The sequence below is a fragment of the Cervus elaphus genome, chromosome X (genome assembly GCF_910594005.1).
Source record: "Cervus elaphus chromosome X, mCerEla1.1, whole genome shotgun sequence".
Classification (NCBI taxonomy): Eukaryota; Metazoa; Chordata; class Mammalia; order Artiodactyla; family Cervidae; genus Cervus; species Cervus elaphus.
In genome coordinates, this window is record NC_057848.1 from 140,754,530 (window position 1) to 140,770,505 (window position 15,976).

Here is a 15,976-nt window from a genome sequence, read left to right on the forward strand (position 1 = left end):
TCAGTTTCAGAGGTTTGACCTAAGTCTTCATGTATTGCCATGCAGATATCTTTGTGTGAAAAATCTGCTAGCTGAAAGGTGAATTTAAAAACTTCACCACCATTCCCCATTTATATTTTGTAGTTATGTGCAAATACTGTGGCCACCAGCAATTCACATAGAAAATAAAGGTCAATGATGTTTCTAACTTTAAATTTTTAGAGCAGGTTTATACTTAACACAGCCTGCATTTGTACAGCTTGCAATTGTACAAAGTTACGACTGTTGCTTTAGGTTGTATTATGGTGTACTCTCACCTGTATCAGGATGGAAAATGTTAAGCAAAATTTTTTGCACTGGCCAATAGGGTCTTTTCCAATAGTCGGTTCTTCCCATCAGGTGGCCAAAGTATTGGAGCTTCAGCTTCAGCATCAGTCCTTCAGGTTAGATTTGGCTAATGTGAACTACTGACAAAAGATCAGAAGTCAGGAGGAAAGAAGGTAAGGGTATTCATTTCTGTGATGCACCCTCTCCAAAACTTTGGATTGGCAGTGGCTGCCATTTTCTCAGCTTATAGCTCTTGCTGGGTGGACTTCTACTACACCTCTTAAGACATTTGGGGTTGCAGGAACTACTGTCTCTCTATGTCCCTTCAAACCTAGTGGTTCTAATACTGGCTTCTCAGTTGCTAGCCTCTGGGTATTCATCATCTCTTGGTTTCTGTTCACTATTTTCACATTTTAGGCACCTCATTAAATGATATTCCATCACTCTTTTAAAGTGTGCCATCAGCTTTTGGTTGGACTCTGATTCATACATTGGTAGTGGGGAATAGGAGAAACGTTAAGGTAGTGTTAGGAGGATGGGATAAACTGCTGGGGGGAGATAGGAAGAGAAGGGTTTCTAAGTTTTTTATGGTGTTCTATGAAAATGACATGTCTCCTTTATGTGAATGACTCTAATGCAGTCTTAAATTGCTTCTTAATTATTTAGTTGGGTTCCTGTTTGTTTGCATGCACAACCAGGATTGAACAGGGCCAAGAGATATCTGGGATTTATATGACTAGAAGATACTACTAGGATCTATCTGGATTGATTATATCATATTAGAACATTTCTGTCATGGCATCAGGAATATCCCAACCCAGTGCACATACTACATTTCTATTGAAATTCAGTGCACTGCTATGGTGTGTAACTCATTTTTATTGTCAGATAGAACAACACTGTTTGACTTTTTAATATTTCCTTTCGTTATCAAACATAAATTGGGAAAAGCCCAATAATTTCTTCAGGAACAAGTAATTCAGTTCTGATTGTTACATATAGATTCAGATTGTTATATTTAAACATAAATAACTCTAAAAGTGAACATGAGGCAGCTGACTGTTGTCCAAACTGTAACAATTTATATATCTGACAATTCAGATCTCACATGGAATTATCTACCTCAGAGGGATCCACTACTGGCCCACGACAAATCGGACAGGTTACGTGCTCAGCCAGCCAGTGATCAATGCAGTGATCATGAAATTCATGGGAGCAAGGTAGGATGCGTAGTGTGTTGCCTTCGGTGTACTCTGTGATACAAATGCTACAGGCTTTAAATTCTTCATTCTCTCCAAAAGATCTTAAAGCCAAGTTGTCAATCTGTGCTTTGGTAAGTCCTATAGTTTCGTATGGGTCATCTTCATTTAGCAGGAAAAACTGATCCAGACTAAGGGAGGACCCAGAGTCACTATCATCAAGTATTATTGGGGTCATTCGTCCACCTTCTTGCCTGGTCTCTGATAAGCCTGTTGATAAGCTTCTTTCTTCACTGCCTACAAAGATCAGAGAGCTAGTTTCTGAATCTTCATTATTTGAGCTAGAAATTAAGATAGGACTGGATGCAGAGCTGGAAATTGAATAGGGGCTTGAATCTGATATCACTATTAAACTTGAATCAGGATCATATCTAGCATTTGAAGCAGAACCAGGTCGACTATCACTACCACTGGGTCCATGTCTTTCATTTGGTGACTCTCCCCTTTCTATGTATTCACTTGGAGGTGAGACACTATGCTCTAAATTACTGTCACTGTCCATAAGATTACTTGAGTAACTAAATCCTGTCATTGTCGGCCATAATGTACTCTGAGTTGGAACAGATGTTGTATCACTTAAGCTAGTATTTAAATTTCTATGAGCAGGATTTCCGATTGTATTGACATAAGCACTCTCATTGGCCTCGTCAGAATGTGAAAACACAGGCTTCAGTTCTTCTTGCTCACTTTCTGAAGTGATAGTGTTGTTTGGTGAGTCAGATGTTAACTGAGTTCTACTAACTCTGCTGTCTATCAGAGAACATGCTTGATAATGAACTCGTCCTACTTCAAGATTGAAGGGAGTGGTTAGATTTGTTTCCATCACTTCCCAAGATTCACTACTGCACGTTGTGTCTGAATAACATTCTTCATGAACAGCATTCCTAGTTGTAGAAGTTTCAATAAGATCCCTATTTTGCAACTCATGTCCAGGCATTTGCTGTCTCAAAGTTTCTTCATGCCCAGTTCTAGAAAATCTCTCATTCTCACTTATGAGAGGTTGCTTAAAAGTCTGAGATGGTATATCTTCATTAATTCTTTGAAAAATTTCCCACCGTGAATGTGGAGGTGACCAACTGTCAGTCCTTGCTCTGGTTCTGCGATAGACTGGGCTCCTACTTCTTAGTCTTCTCTGACTTCCAGTCTGTGGGACTTCCATTAATGTTTCTGTCATATCTTGTTCTGGTGTAGATGGTCTTGTAAATAGTGACTCAGATTGTGGACGTTCCACTTGCCTTTGGCTGTCTTCCATATCTTCTCTTCTGGGAAGTTTTGCAGATGCTACACATTCATTCTCTGGATTTGAGTTGTCATCATCAGGGTCAAGATTTCTTTCTAAGCCAAATCTGAGCTCATCACTGTTAGCACTAGTTGGGCTCTCTTCTTTCCAAGACTGATTTTCTTTTTGTTCACTTGTCACATTTGCATCTCCTCTATCTGTTAATTAAAAAAAAAGGGGGGGGGGAGAGGCCATAAAAGAACTACCAACATTGGAACCATCATAAAATAGCACTCTGAAACTTTGTTTAAAAAGCAAACAAAAATGAGAACTTAAGCACTCAGATGTTTCCAACTGATTTCATATTTACAGAGTTGATACTTTAAAAGCTTTATTATCTAGATTTATAAGTAAAGGCAGGGAAGTTTCAATTTCATCTGAGAAAGAGTACACTAATCCTAGATAAATTCAGAGGGTATCTGAAGGAAGTCTGTTTTTCAATATTTCGTCATATACACAGCCCTGTATACCACTGTGGGAGGCATGTCAAGAGACAGTTTTTTTTCAGTCCACTGTCAAAACACCAAAGCAATTCTACAAGGTAAACACCAGTTAACATACAGTGCTAGTATTTTAATTCAATTGATATTATTGTCTAATTCTCATTAGTCTCCAACATCACTACTCCTAGGCTCTTATATACTTTTGATAATGTCTAAGTTGTTTTACAATATAAGATTATTGCCCAAATATAAACAAAGGTTATAGGTTTAAAAGTATATGAATTTTGAATACTTCTTAATATTACCAAGGTTTTTAATTGGCATTAAGCTGAAAGTCAGATCAAATGAATAGACTGAACCTAGCATGGCACATATAAGACCATATTCAAGAACCAAAGTGATAGTATCCTCTTCATTAGATAGTAAAATCCTCTATTTCACACTGGGAGAGAAGGCACCAGATCTGAGGTTCCAGCAGGGTTTCTCAGCCTTAGAACTATTTACATTTTGGCACTGGGCAATTCTTATTTTGGGGAGCTACCCTGTGCATTGTGTCATATTTGGCAGCATCTCTGGCCTCTGCCCACTAGATCTAGTAACACCCATGCCTCCCTCTGTGACGACCAAAAATATCTCCAGCTATTGTCAAATGTCCCTTGGGGTGGGGGAGAGCAAAACAGTCCCCAGTTGAGAACTATTTGGTTAGAATATAAAATATTTCTTTTTGCTTTTTTTTTTTTTTACACATGTATATGGATAGAGAGGGCTTCCCTCATAACTCATGGTAAAGTATCTGCCTGCAGTGCAGCAGACCCCCGTTCGACTAGGAAAGATCCACGCTGGAGAAGGGATAGGCTACCCACTCCCATATTCTTGGGCTTCCCTTGTGGCTCAGTTGCTAAAGAATCCACCTGGAAAGCAGGAGACCTGGGATCCATCCCTGGGTTGGGAAGATCCCCTCCACTCCAGTATTCTGGCCTTGATTATTCTTGGACTGTAGGGTCCATGGGATTGCGAAGATTCTGGACCCGACTGAGTGAGTTTCACTTTCATCGATAGAGAAAATAATTCGGGACATAGGAGGAACGTTCCATTGAGGTACAAAAGCATTAAACAAACAAAAACCAATAGTCTACTTCATACTGCTTCCCAATTAAAACAATCCAAATGTGAATCAGGAAAAAACAAAACAAAACAAAACAAAACCCATCTCTGGCGTTCTCTCGGCAAATCAAGTAAATGTCAGTTCTTTTTTTATGAGAAGTTCCTTACCAAATAATTTATGCCACTTCTGTATATTTACTATTATGAAGTGATTATTTAATACTGCTAAGTTCCTTTTTCATCCCATCCTATTCCCTCCAAAGAGAAATATACCTGGATTTTCATCTGAGTTTTGTGGTGGGTTTTCTTTTATTAATTGAAGTCTCCTCAGCAACTCTTCTTCTGTACTTTCACCTAGCGGGCCGAGCAAATTGTTGTCCCTCATAAGTATGTAATCTTCTTCACTCAGATCACTTACGAATCTGTAGTAATCATCTTCTCGAGCCTTTCGGTCTATCTGACTTCTGCGTTGGACTGAAACTCTGTCTTCTTCATCGTCGGAATCTGAGCTTTCCATCTTGATGAACAAGTGGAAAATTACCTGAATTTCATGACATAGTGCTGAAACGCAACAACCACAGTCAAGTTCGCTTCAGCTTCTACTTCCGCCCGGGAGCGACCGGAACACGTTCAGTCAGATAACGGTCCGGCTTGGTTCCCCGCTGCTCCGCTACTCCGCTATGGCACCTCAGCTCTGTAGTCTCTGGTGAGGCAATAGTTGAGATCCGCCTCTATCTCTTAACTTGCTGAGGCCTTGCCTAGGCATCCATTGTCTTCCTTATGTAACTGAGTAGGGGCTGGATTCAGGTTGGGTTTCGTTTCGATCAAAAGCAGCCAGTATTTCTGAGGGTTTATAATGTACCAAGCACCATCCTTAAACTCTTCCCCCGCACCCCCGCCCCCCACCCCGCCGCAGCCTGTTCTCAGGCTTTCAGAAGGCATTTTCATTCGCTACATTTTACATGACACCGGCTTCAAAATGCCACGCCCAAGTCAGGTTCCTTAAATGTAGCATTCCTCATTTCCAGGTGCCGCGGGACCGCTGCCTTTTCTCCTCATGAATTGCTCAGACCGTAGACTCTCACTAAGAAAGTAGTTCAGAGTTTTTGATAATTCACCAGGGTTTTAGTTGACTCTATTCAATGTGTCCTCTCCCTTTTAACTCTTTTTTTTTTTTTTTCCCTTTTAACTCTTAATGGCTTCATCTTGATTATAAGACCCCTCAATCCTGTTTCAAACAAACAGAAAACACAAAACTTGGGCAGGCTTTTCTGCTCATCCAGGGAATTTCTTCTCCACAAAAGGTTTCGGTTTCATTTTTGTCCTTGTGTCTCTTGCAAACGAAACTAGCCAGATTATCACAGGAACTTTAAAAAATGGATCCCTAATAGTTAGTTTACCTACGGTATTGAGTACCAACTTTGCTGATTTTGTTCCATGTATCTTAGTGTAACCCGGATGGCTGTATTTATTGGTGAAAATAAACGAACGCTTATTTGTAATGCTACCTGAAGGAGACCTCTGCGAATTTCTGGACTCGTTAATACTATCAGTCCCACTTAACACTTGTTTGAGAGTTTTTCATTCAAATTATTCATGTAAAGACAAGATTTGGCTACTGAATTTGAGATTATTTAATTTGTCTTATTTAATAATTAATCCATCCAACATAAACTGGGTCAGTTATTGTCCTAGCTCTACAGATATGTCAATTGTTGGAGCAGTTTTTACTCCCAAGTGAGTGGGAAACACCATCTACAAACTATCACAATACAGTATATTTTAGAATAGATTTATATATGTCTTATTGTGTAAGTACAGAGACTTGTGCAACACTTATTTAATGGGCATTTCACAGAGGTATTATGTTTAAATTCGAATCTTTAAATATACTTATCAGTTCTATAGATGGAAAATGGCAGTTATGTGTTGATAGAGAAAGGCTCTGTCAGAAAAAGTAGACTTGAAAGACCTTGGCTTATTTGGGCATCTGTGGCCACAATTTTGGTGTAGGGGTGGAAATACAGAATTAATCTCAGAAAGGATAACTGACACAAGCTGTAAATAGAGTTTTGATTTTTCAAATGTGAGAAATAGGATACTGATTAAGATGTTTTGGTATATTTTGAGAACAAGTAGTGAATTTTAATTTTCTTGCTTAGTGTCCACCCGTAACAACTTGTGCTGATAGCATCCTGATTTTCGTGGTGGAAAAACTCATTCTACAGCATTAGTCCAGTTGGTTTAGGTTTAGCTGAATTCACTACCATGGCTAAAGGAAAGGATATATAATACAGCCATGTCCCATCAGCATGTCTCAAATTGGTAATGGTAATTGGTCAAAGCATGAGCATGTGAACAAAAGTATGTTTAAGAGCTAAATCTGAAATGTTAGCTAGATCTAGTGAAAATGAGAAATTCTTTTCCACTGAGGTTACTAAGCTGGTAAGATACAAACCTAAAGATGCTTGTGGCTATGTTATATACCGAGAATGAGAAAAATTGGCATAAATAGAGGAAAGCAAAGATGGAGAAAGAACAAGATATTTGAGAAAGAAAAAAATTGAGAAGTACCTGAAGCTATATTTGCCTTAGGACTTTTAGACCTTTAAAACAATGTATTTCATTTGTAAAACTATAAGCTTATGATTGGAAGGCTGATAATAGTTGTCATAGGAGAGTGATATGAGTGTTGATGATATAGTAGTAGTTGTTGTTAAGTCGTTCAGTCGTGTCCAACTCGTTGTGACCCCATGGCCTGCAGCATGCCAGGCTTCCCTGTCCTTGACCATTTACCAGAGCTTGCTCAAATTCATGTCCATAGAGCTGGTAATGTAGTTAGATGTCAAAAAGTAATTTGATAGAGGGGAGGTGGTCAGGCAATGAGTGAAATAGGTGTGGGAAATTAGTACAAACTTCCAGTTGTAAAATAAAGGAGTGAAAAGGATGAAATGTACAGTGTGGAGAATATAGGCAATAGCAATGTAATATTTTTGTAGGATGACAGATGATAACTAGGCTTGTGATCACTTTATAATATACAGAAATATCTAATCACTATGTTGTGCACCAGAGACAGTGTTGTAGTGTTGTAGGCCAAGTATACTTCAAAAGACAAACAAACAAACTCATAGAAAAAAAGATAAGATTTGTGGTTACCAGAGGTTGGTGGGGGGGGGGGTTGGATGAAGGTGGTCAAAAGGTGCATTCTTCTAGTTACAGGATAAATAATATAGGAATGTAATATACATTAATCATGTTGTATATGAAAGATGTTGAGTAAATCCTAAGAGTTCTCATCACAAGGAAAAAAAAACATTATTTCTCATTTATTTTGTCTCTATATGAGATGATAGATGTTTGCTAAATTTATCATGGTATCACTTCATGATGTATGTAAGTGTAGGAGAACAAAACTTGCCACCCCAAAATGTTTCTTTGGCATGAAGATTATCTCAAGCTGGAGAAAAAAAAAATTTAGGTCCAAAAGTCTCAGGAAGAAATTTTGACCTAGCTCATAACTGCCTAAAAATTTTAGATAAAAGGCCTATTCCCCAGTAGAGTTATCACCAGAGATATCTATAAAGAATATGGCTAGTTGTGGTGGGGAAAACACAGCAAGGCCTAGAGATCTAAGACAGTTCTATGTCCTATTGTCTACATGGTCCATTTGCCAAACATTTCCTTTTCTGTTGTCATATGAATCACTTTGCTTTCCTTTGAAGTCTCAAACACTATCTATGACATCCTCTTTTGTCTTTAGTTAAAGATGGTATTTAAGTTGAAGGTTTCAGCCATATGTTTTTAAACTTTGATTTTTTTTTCCAGTTAATTTGTCTCATGACGTTTTACTTCTTAGACCAACTGGAAGAATCTAGATAGCTAAGGGAAAATTTCTTACTGCCCAGCATAATTCAAATCATTATGCTGTGTGCCTTTAACTTAGTCTTAAATATCAATGTCAATTATATCTCTAAAACCTGGTATAGAAAATAAATAACTTATAATTAAGTTGCCATGTAAAACTTATTTGCTTTTGTTCAGCCTATAAAATTAATATATTCATATAATATGAATTTAATTAGATTTAGTTTTTATGAAAAAAATAAGAAAAGAGAACATTTCTGTCATTCATTAGTTTAATAAGTATTTATTAGGCCATGAAATTGTGTAAAGTTGAAAGAAATGAGCAATCATTTTCATTTGATTATGTGTAAAATGTAGTTATGACATATCAATATAATGTTAATATTGTGGATAAATTTCTTGTATCTTTGTACCATGAGATCCTCTCAAAATGCCCTTACATGCATTTCATTTATTATACCGTGTATTTTGATACCTTGGCCCAGTAATCCTCATTTAATTCTTATATGAAGAGAAAATATGCTGAGGTGACGTATCAGTGAATGTTTGGTTTATATTAAGAAACAGAATGGCCCCGGTGGGAACTAAAATGTCTTTCACTGATACCTTAATAAAGAGTAAGATAATGTTATGTGACCAGTTAGCTCCCTTGTGGGATTTTAAGGATGCCTAAGTCAAGAGATATCTTGTGCAACAGGCAAATTTGGCCTTGGAGTACAAAATGAAGCAGGGGAAATGTTAACAGAGTTTTGCCAAGAGAACACACTGCTCATAGCAAACACCCTCTTCCAACAACACAAGTGATGACTCTACACATGAACATCACCAGATGTTCTATACCGAAATCAGATTGATCTTTGTAGCCAAATATGGAGAAGCTCTATACAGTCAGCAAAAGCAAACCAGAGCTGACTGTGGCTGAGATCATGAACTCATTGCAAAATTCAGACTTAAATTGAAGAAAGTAGGGAAAACCACTAGACCACTCAGGTATGAAAGTGAAAGTCGCTCAGTGGTGTCTGATTCTTTGCAACCCCATGGACTATGTACTCCATGGAATTCTCCAGGCCAGGATACTGGACAGATAGCCTTTCCCTTCTCCAGGGGATTTTCCCAACCCAGGGACTGAACCCAGGTCTTCCGTATCGCAGGTGGTTTCTTTACCAGTTGAGCCACAAGGGATGCCCAAGAATACTGGAGTGGGTACTGAAGAAGACTATCCCTTCTCCAGCAGATCTTCCAAACCCAGGAATTGAATGAGGGTCTCCTGCATTGCAGGCAGATTCTTTACCAACTGAGCTATCAGGGAAGCCCAACCATTCATGTATGACCTAAATCAAATCCCTTACCGTAATACAGTGGAAGTGACAAATAGATTCAAGGGCCCATTCAGGTATGACCTAAATCAAATCCTTTATGATTATACAGTGGAAGTACAAATAGATTCAAGGGATTAGATCTGATAGAGTGCCCGAAGAACTATGGACAGAGGTTTGTGACTTGGTACAGGAGGCAGTGATCAAGACCATCCCCAAGAAAAAGAAATGTAAAAAGGCAAAATGGTTGTCTGAGGGGCCTTACAAATAGGTGAGTTAAGAAGAGAAGCTAAAGGCAAAGGAGAAAAAGGAAGAAATACCCATCTGAGTGCAGAGTTCCAAAGAAGAGCAAGGAGAGATAAGAAAGCCTTCCTCCATGATCAATGCAAGGAAATAGAGAAATACAATAGAACGGGAAAGATTAGAGATCTCTTCAAGAAAATTAGAGATACCGAGGGAACATTTCATGCAAAGATCGACACACTAAAGGACAGAAATGGTATGGACCTAAGAGAAGCAGAAGATATTAAGAAGAGGTGGGGAAAATGCACAGAAGAACTATACAAAAAAGATCTTCATGACTCAGATCAGCATGATGCTGTGATCACTGACCTAGGGCCAGACATCCTGGAATGCGAAGTCAAGTGGGCCTTAGGAAGCATCACTATGGACAAAGCTAGTGGAGGTGATGGTATACCAGCTGAGCTTCTTCAAATCCTAAAAGATGATGCTGTTAAAGTGCCACACTCAATATGCCAGCAAATTTGAAAAAATCAGTAGTGGCCACAGGTCATATTTCATTCCAGTCCCAAAGAAAGGCAATGCCAAAGAACGTTCAAACTACTGCACAATTACACTCATCTCACATGCTAGCAAAGTAATGCTCAAAATTCTCCAAGTGAGGCTTCAACAGGATATGAACCAAGAACATGCAGATTTTCAAGCTGGATTTAGAAAAGGCAGAGGAACCAGAGGTCAAATTGCCAATATCCGTTGGATCATTGAAAAATCAAGAGAGTTCCAGCAAAAACATCTATTTCTGCTTTCTTGACTATGCCAATGCCTTTGTCTGTGTAGAGCACAACAAACTGTGGAAAATTCTTGAAGTAATGAGAATACCAGACCACCTGACCTGCCTCCTGCGAAAACTGTATGCAGGAAAACAAGCAACATTTAAAACCCAACATGGAATAATGGACTGGCTCCAAATTGGGCAAGGAGTATGTCAAGTCTGTATACTGTCACCCTGCTTCTTTAACTTATACTCAGAGAATATCATGCGAAATGCCAGGCTGGATGAAGCACAAGCTGGAATCAAGATTTCTGGGGGAAATATCAATAACCTCAGATATGCAGACGACACCACCCTTATGGCAGAAAGGGAAGAGGAACTGAGGAGCCTCTTGCTGAGAGTGAAAGAGGAGAGTGAAAAAGCTGGCTTAAAACTCAACATTCAAAAAACAAAGATCGTGGCATCTGGTCCCATCACTTCATGGCAAAGAGATGGGGAAACAAAGGAAACATCTAGAGGCTATTTTCTTGGGCTCCAAAATCACTGCAGATGGTGACTGCAGCCATGAAATTAAAAGATACTTGCTATATGGAAGAAAACCTGTGACCAGCCTAGACACCATATTAAGAAGCAGAGACATTACTTTGCCGACACAGGTCCATCTATTCAAAGCTATGGTTTTTCCAGTAGTCATGTATGGATGTGAGAGTTGGACCATAAAGAAAGCTGAGCACTGAAGAATTGACGCTTTTGAACAATGATTTTGGAGAAGACTCTTGAGAGTCCCTTGGACTGCAAGGAGATCAAAGAGACTTGAACTGCAAGGAGATCCTAAAGGAAATCAGTCTAACAATTCATTGGAAGGACTGCTGCTGAAGTTCCAATATTTTGGCCACCTGAATCAAAAAACTGACTCATTGGAAAAGACCCTGATGCTGAGAAAGATTGAAGACAGGAGGAGAAGGGGCGACAGAGGATGAGATGCTTGGATGGCATCATTGACTCAATGGACATAAGTCTGAGCAAGCTCCGGGAGTTGGTGATGGACATGGAAGACTGGCATGCTGCAGTCCATGGGGTTGCAAAGAGTCAGACTGCACTGAGTGACAGAACTGAACTAAACTGAAGTTTAGCAAAGACTTCATTTGCATGAGTAGGTGTGTACTTGTGTGTGTGTGTGTGTGTTATATTTAAAAAGTTTTAACATATTTGGTTAGGTTAATAACCAGTGACTTAAGGGTGGTTTCTGGATACTAGTGAAAGTGAAAGTCACTCAGTCGTGTCCGAATCTTTGTCACCCCAAGGACTGTAGCCTGCCTGGCACTTCTGTCCATGGATATCTCCAGGTAAGAATACTGGAGTGGGTAGTTGTTCCCTTCTCCAGGGGATCATCTTAACCCAGGGATCACACCCAGGTCTCCCGCATTGCAGGAGGATCTTTTACTATCTGAGCTACCCTTCTGACCACCTTCCTCTGATTCCCCTCCCCCACTCCCCACCCCTCCTTCCCCTACCTCTGGTAACCACTAGTCAGATCTCTTTTTCCATGAGCTTGGTTTTCCGGTTATTATTTATTTATTTAGATTCCACAATTAAATGAGATAGTAAAGTATTTGACTTTCTCTGTCTTATTTCCAGTTCTCACTGCCCAATTCTCTTTATCTGAGAAACTGACTAAATCAGTTGTAGACAATAACTATTGTGTTATAGGACTTCAAAATTTGAGATAAAGTACATTCATACCACAGAGGAACTTTCAAAATTTCAGTGAAATAGGGCTCTGTTACTACTCACTGAAAAACAAATTTCTCAAAGTATTGTTTGGAGTCTTGTTTTGAATATTTGTTCCCAAATACCACAACTGATGTTCCCAAACCTCATTTCAATTCCGTGTATTTAAAGTCAATATACGTTGTTGGATTCTGTTTGCTAGAATTTTGTTAAGGATTTTTGCATCAATGTTCATCAGTGATATTGGCCTATAGTTTTCTTTTTTTGTGGCATCTTTGTCTGGTTTTGGAATTAGGGTGATGGTGGCCTCAAAGAATGAGTTTGGAAGTTTGCCTTCTTCTGCAATTTTCTGGAAGCATTTGAGTAAGATAGGTGTTAGCTCTTCTCTAAATTTTTGGTAGAATTCAGCTGTGAAGCCATCTGGTCCTGGGCTTCTGTTTGCTGGAAGATTTATGATTACAGTTCCGATTTGCTAGCTTGTGATGGGTCTGTTAAGATCTTCTATTTCTTCCTGGTTCAGTTTTGGAAAGTTATACTTTTCTAAGAATTTGTCCATTTCATCCAAGTTGTCCATTTTATTGGCATAGAGCTGCTGGTAGTAGTCTCTTATGATCCTTTGTATTTCAGACTTGTCTGCTGAGATCTCTCCATTTTCATTTCTAATTTTGTTAATTTGGTTCTTCTCTGTTTCTTAATGAGTCTTGCTAATGGTTTGTCAATTTTGTTTATTTTTTCCAAAAACCAGCTTTTAGCTTTGTTGGTTTTTGCTATGGTCTCATTTGTTTCTTTTGCATTTATTTCTGCCCTAATTTTTAAGATTTCTTTCCTTCTACTAATCCTGGGGTTCTTCATTTCTTCCTTCTCTAATTACTTTAGGTGTAGAGTTAGGTTATTTATTTAACTTTTTTCTTGTTTCTTGATGTAAGCCTGTAATGCTATGAACCTTCCCCTTAGCACTGCTTTTACAGTGTCCTATAGGTTTTGGGTTGTTGTGTTTTCATTTTCATTCATTTCTATGCATATTTTGATTTCTTTTTTGATTTCTTCTATGATTTGTTGGTTATTCAGAAGCGTGTTATTTAGCCTCCATATCTTCGAATTTTTAACACTTTTTTTCCTGTAATTGAGATCTAATCTTACTGCACTGTGGTCAGAAAAGATGACTGGAATGATTTCAATTTGTTTGAATTTTCCAAGACTAGATTTATGCCCCAGGATGTGATCTATTCTGGAGAAGGTTCCATGTGCACTTGAGAAAAAGGCGAAGTTGATTGTTTTGGGGTGAAATGACCTATAGATATCAATTAGGTCTAGCTGGTCCATTGTGTCATTTAAAGTTTGTGTTTCCTTGTTAATTTTCTTTTTAGTTGATCTATCCATAGTTGTGAGTGGGGTATTAAAGTCTCCCACTATTATTGTGTTAGTATTAATTTCCTCTTTCATACTCATTAGGGTTTGCCTTACATATTGTGGTGCTCCTATGTTGGGTGCATATATATTTATAATTGTTATATCTTCTTCTTGGATTGATCCTTTGATCATTATGTAGTGGCCTTCTTTGTCTCTTTTCACATCAAAGTAATCTTGAGAAAGAAGATTGGAACTGGAGGAATCAACCTGCCTGACTTCAGGCTCTACTACAAAGCCACAGTCATCAAGACAGTATGGTACTGGCACAAAGACAGAAATATAGATCAATGGAACAGAATAGAAAGCCCAGAGATAAATCCACAAACCTATGGACACCTTATCTTCGACAAAGGAGGCAAGGACATACAATGGAAAAAAGACAACCTCTTTAACAAGTGGTGCTGGGAAAACTGGTCAACCACTTGTAAAAGAATGAAACTAGAACACTTTCTAACACCATACACAAAAATAAATTCAAAATGGATTAAAGATCTAAATGTAAGAACAGAAACTATAAAACTCCAAGAGATCATAGGCAAAACACTCTCCGACATGAATCACAGCAGTATCCTCTATGACCCACCTCCCAGAATACTGGAAATAAAAGCAAAAATAAAGAAATGGGACCTAATGAAACTTAAAAGCTTTTGCACAACAAAGGAAACTATAAGCAAGGTGAAAAGACAGCCCTCAGATTGGGAGAAAATAATAGCAAACAAAGCTACAGACGAAGGATTAATCTCAAAAATATACAAGCAATTCCTGCAGCTCAATTCCAGAAAAATAAATAAGCCAATCAAAAAAATGGGCCAAAGAACTAAACAGACATTTCCCCAAAGAAAACATACAGATGGCTAAGAAACACATGAAAAGATGCTGAATATCACTCATTATCAGAGAAATGCTATTCCAAACCACAATGAGGTACCATTACATGCCAGTCAGGATGGCTGCTATCCAAAAGTCTACAAGCAATAAATGCTGGAGAGGGTGTGGACAAAAGGGAACCCTCTTCCACTGTTGGTGGAAATGCAAACTAGTACAGCCGCTATGGAGAACAGTGTGGAGATTTCTTAAAAAACTGGAAATAGAACTGCCATATGACCCAGTAATCCCACTCCTGGGCATACATACCGAGGAAACCAGATCTGAAAGAGACATGTGCAACCCAATGTTCATTGCAGCACTGTTTATAATAGCCAGGACATGGAAGCAACCTAGGTGCCCATCAGCAGACGAATGGATAAGGAAGCTGTGGTACATATACACCATGGAATATTACTCAGCCGTCAAAAAGAATTCATTTGAACCAGTTCTAATGAGATGGATGAAACTGGAGCCCATTATACAGAGTGAAGTAAGCCAGAAAGATAAAGAACATTACAGCATACTAACACATATATATGGAATTTAGAAAGATGGTAACGATAACCCTATATGCAAAACAGAAAAAGAGACACAGATGTACAGAACAGACTTTTGGACTCTGTGGGAGAAGGCGAGGGTGGGATATTTCAAGAGAACAGCATCGAAACATGTATATTATCTATAGTGAAACGGATCACCAGCCCAGGTGGGATGCATGAGACAAGTGCTCAGGCCTGGTGCACTGGGAAGATCCAGACGAATCGGGTGGAGAGGGAGGTGGGAGGGGGGATCGGGATCGGGAATACATTTAACTCCATGGCTGATTCGTGTCAATGTATGACAAAAACCACTTCAATATTGTAAAGTAATTAGCCTCCAACTAATGAAAATAAATGGAAAAAAAAATATGTTGCAGATAAAAAAAAAAATAAAGTCAATATACTGAGGCATTCAATATACAGGAAAGAGGACTGGCTTGAGGATTTAGAGACCTGGGTTGAAGTCTAATCATTAATCCATTATTCTCCCAAATACTTACTCTTTCTAGACTCTGTTTTCTTAAATTCTAATATGTGAAAATTGAATCTATTTTTCATGGTTTAATTTAGTCAGTTTCTCAGACAAAGAGAATTGGGCAGTGAGAATTGAAAATGAGGCAGCAAAAGACACATATTTTATTATCTCACTTTATGTGGAATCTTAAAAAAAGAGAAGACAAAGCCGAAATACCAAGGTCTTTGGAAAAGAGCTCAGGCTAGTGTTTACCAGAGGTAGGGGAAGGAGGGGTGGGGAATCAGAGCTATGTGGTCAAAAGGTACAAACTTCCAGTTATAAGAAAAGTAAGTACTAGGGATGTAATGTACAACATGCCTATAGCTACC

General features: G+C 38.6%; 1 protein-coding gene across 1 annotated transcript; it reads right to left on the minus strand.

Annotated features, from left to right (window-relative positions):
• Positions 1-1,410: 1,410 nt before the first annotated feature.
• Positions 1,411-4,908, minus strand: LOC122690515 (E3 ubiquitin-protein ligase RLIM-like). The gene is made up of 2 exons (XM_043897453.1): positions 4,665-4,908; positions 1,411-3,002 (listed from the first exon to the last, which is right to left on the minus strand). The coding sequence occupies exons 1-2, from the start codon at positions 4,906-4,908 to the stop codon at positions 1,411-1,413; spliced, it is 1,836 nt and encodes a 611-aa protein (XP_043753388.1).
• Between the last annotated feature and the right edge of the window lie 11,068 nt (positions 4,909-15,976).